The 3,503-nt window shown below is 43.7% G+C and overlaps 1 protein-coding gene across 1 annotated transcript in view; it reads right to left on the bottom strand.

The window, feature by feature from the left end:
* Positions 1-225: 225 nt before the first annotated feature.
* Positions 226-3,503, bottom strand: part of LOC106632537 (kinesin-like protein KIF1C) — a gene marked incomplete at its 3' end in the record, with an annotated part of 27,605 nt that continues 24,327 nt past the window's right edge. Inside the window, 3 exon segments of the mRNA XM_014330519.2 lie at positions 226-304; positions 440-516; positions 1,495-1,620. Coding sequence (XP_014186005.1) covers positions 226-304; positions 440-516; positions 1,495-1,600 — 262 coding nt within the window.

Genomic DNA, 3,503 nt, shown 5'->3' with positions numbered 1-3,503 from the left:
TCATCATCAGCAACAACAGTATCATTTTACACATCAGTATCAGTAGAGTAACAAGTATCAGCGTTGTTACTGGTCACCATTAGTCTCATTAGCTACATAGTTGGAGCTGGACTGTGGAGGACCGAAACCGCCAAAATAATTTAGAATTTAATAAAAAAAATATTTCCATTTTAGCAGATAGAGGTCGGGCTCTTCTTTGACCTCTGAGAGGGCGTTCAGTCTTACCTTCGAAGGCGTGCAGCAGCATCTCCTCTCCGATGTCCTTATACACCTGTGTCTGAGAGGTGAAGCCGGGGTCATCGGGCTGCAGGGACACAAACACACTGTTATCACTGATTTTGGGTTATACTATTGATGTTTTCTGTGTGTGTGTGTGTGTGTGTGTGTGTGTGTGTGTGTGTGTGTGTGTGTGAGAGAGAGAGAGAGAGTGTGTTATCACCGTTGTGTGTGACCAGTAAGAGTAGTCAAAGGTGAAGTTCTTGGCTCCATCTTTGGGCTGTTTGGGATTGGAGATGCCTGGAAAGAATCATAAAAGAAACAACCTTCACTGCATGACGAGAAGTCTGCGGACACACTCCAGTTTTATTTCTTTTCTCCTCACTTTCAAATGTGGAGGCAACAAAGTGTCACTACTGAAGTGGGGATATCTGCATGTGACCACTCCCAGCATTCACAGAATATATGACGGGCTCTGCATATAAGTATTTGTCAGATGGACACACAGCTGCTAATAACAGCCCTGCTGCAGCAAAGTCTATTAATAAACAGGCTGTGTGTGTCTGTCAGTTTATGCAGCAATAGGATCAGACGTCACATGACGTTCCCATGGGAACTTTGAGGCCATAAAAGCCCCTAACCCACAGAAGGGTTAGGTAAGGAGAGCATCAGCATTATTTATTAAAATCAATAGTGACTGTTAGCTTCAAGCTAAATGCTGCTATTTCTATTCCAGTTCAGGGACTTTTTTATTCTTTAGTCACATTAAAGTGATGTCACAGCTACTTTCATGGCTAATTCTGCGACGAGCAGGTTCACAGCATTTAAATTGAAGGTCAGTTTTAACTTCATTAACGCTCGTGACAGAAGATTAACCTCCAAAACACCAACATGGGCGCTGCCACAATGCTACACCTGAAGCTTTAATATGTGTAGAGGCTATATCCATGTTATACACAGTTTATGATTCAAGGTCACAATAAAAATCCTCATTACATCATAATGAGATGGTGATCATAAAAACTCTGTTCTCTTAGCCAGTGGTGTGTCCTCATCATGCTGTGTCTTATTATGAGGACAGTGACAGGCCTCTCGTTATCTAAAAACCTTTGTAATATATTTCTATGGTTTCTAATTTATTTGTTCTTCTTTCTTTATCTTTTTGAGGACGTCTGTATGTTCCAGATCCTGTGAGGACGTCTTCAGGTTAGTGTCTCAACGAGGGGCCCCATAAATCTTAAAGGACAGAACGTGTGTGTGTGTGTGTGTCATTCTTACAGGTGGTGTTTCCCTGCATCTGGATCACACACTTTGCGTTGCGTCCTATCTCTCTGGAGTTGAACGGGCGGACTCGCACCGCCACCTTCACTGATGCACCCGCCATTTTTCAGCTCCGCCCACCACCTGAGGACAGCCAATGAGAAAGCACGGTTTAAAAAATCGTCATAAACATACAGAACAAAATCCAAATCACACAGCACAGAAGGTTTCTTCACTACTTTTGTCAATTTTAGTGTCTTTCTGCTGATCCTTTAGTCGTGTTTCTACTGTTTTTATTGTGGTTTTAATATCCATTTTTTCCATGGACATCCAGGCTGCTCAGACCACTTTTCCTCCTCTTTCCCAGCACTCCTCCCTTCATTTTACGAGCCGGGTTTTTCCTCATTCCCGCTCTTTTCTTTCCCTCCTCTTCTTTTTCCAGTCCTCAGTTTTCCATTCCCCCGTCATTCTTTTTTCCTTCACACATTTTCCTTTCCTCTTCTTCTCTTCTCTGTCCTCTTCCATACAGTTTTCATAAAGTCCTCACCGCTTATTTTTCCCCTCGTCCTTAAGTTTTCCTCGACTCTCTAAACTGCCTTTTCTTTTCTTTCTTCTCTTTTCTGTTTTACGGTTTCTGCCTTTCTCATCTTCTCCCATTCATCTCCATCTTTCCTTTTCTTCCTCCTTTTCTTGTTAATGCACTTTCTTACTTCCTCTATTCATCTTTCAGCTTTTCTCCTCTTCCCTTTCTCGTTATGCTTTTGTTTCCCAGCTTCTCTCGTGCTTTTATTCGTCTTTCTTACCTCTAACTCATCCGAAGCATTCAAACAATGTTTCCTCCTCTCTCCCCCTTTCATTAGCGTCTCCTAAGCTCCTCCCTTCATTCTTTCCCCTCTCTTGACATTCCTGTTCTTCCTCGTCTCCACGAGGCTCTTTTTCACCCGTTTTCCTACTTTTTTCCTTTTTATTGTTCCTCTTTTTCCCAAACCTTTATGTCTCTTTGTGTGCCAGTGTATGCCGATCTCCCTCGCCTCGGGCATTTTTACACTCCAGTCGGGTTCTCGTGGGAAGGAACCTCATCAGATACTGTTACAGTCAGTGTGTGTGTGTGTGTGTGTGTGTGTGTGCGTGCGTGTGTGTGCGTGTGTGTGTGTGTGTGCGTGAGGTCTGTTAAACAGTGAGCAGGTTATTGATCTGACAGTCAATCATCTATCAGAGTGGGATGATCATCAGCCTGTTTGCGATTGGTCAGATCTGCTGGTGTTGATGTGTTAGCACGTGTGTGCGGCTGCTCTATAATTTCGTTCTCGGCGGTCTGTAATAATCACATGACTGACATTCCAACATAAGCTCACTGAGTGGCGACTCGGGGAAGTCCTGAGCACTTAATGTTTCCATCGCTTCACTGTTTTATAGAGAAAATTATCTGACGTGGATGAAAAGTGTGTGATCCTCTGGTAGAGGAGTCGTCTCACTGATTAACCACGGAAACGCGACACGACTGCACCGTGATGCTACAGCGTGGACATCTCCTCTGAAAAAACAACCTTTGGTTCAGCTCAGAGTTTACATGAATCCACAGCAAGCACATTTTAGTTCGTTCTGAGGCTTAAGAAGAGTGTCTGCTGAAAAATGTTCGGTTTCTCTGAGTATGTGTTTCACAGTGCTTTCTAACCCAGTGCCTGAGTACCAGTCTCTTCCACACAGGTGCTTTTCTCTAAGCACTTTTAACCTCACATTAACACTTCGATAAACACACAGAGCAACTAATGCTTCGGTATTTTGCCCAAGGACACTTTGGCACACACGCTGGAGTAGCCAGGGATCGAACCACCAACCTTTCAAATAGTGGACGATCCGCTCTACCTCCACCCTGTCCTCCAATCAGACTCCAGCTTCAAACAGAGCATTTTAGGCCCCTTCACCACCCACCTACAAAATATATAAGGACTAACTGTGTGGTAGCTCCAACAGCACCGTTCACAATAGCAAATGAGTGAACTAGTGAACATCAATGGACATCAGCC

This window comes from Haplochromis burtoni, unplaced genomic scaffold (assembly GCF_018398535.1).
Source record: "Haplochromis burtoni strain Fernald_Lab_line unplaced genomic scaffold, NCSU_Asbu1 Contig_846, whole genome shotgun sequence".
In the NCBI taxonomy this organism is placed as follows: Eukaryota; Metazoa; Chordata; class Actinopteri; order Cichliformes; family Cichlidae; genus Haplochromis; species Haplochromis burtoni.
This window is presented reverse-complemented; position numbering and strand designations above follow the sequence as displayed.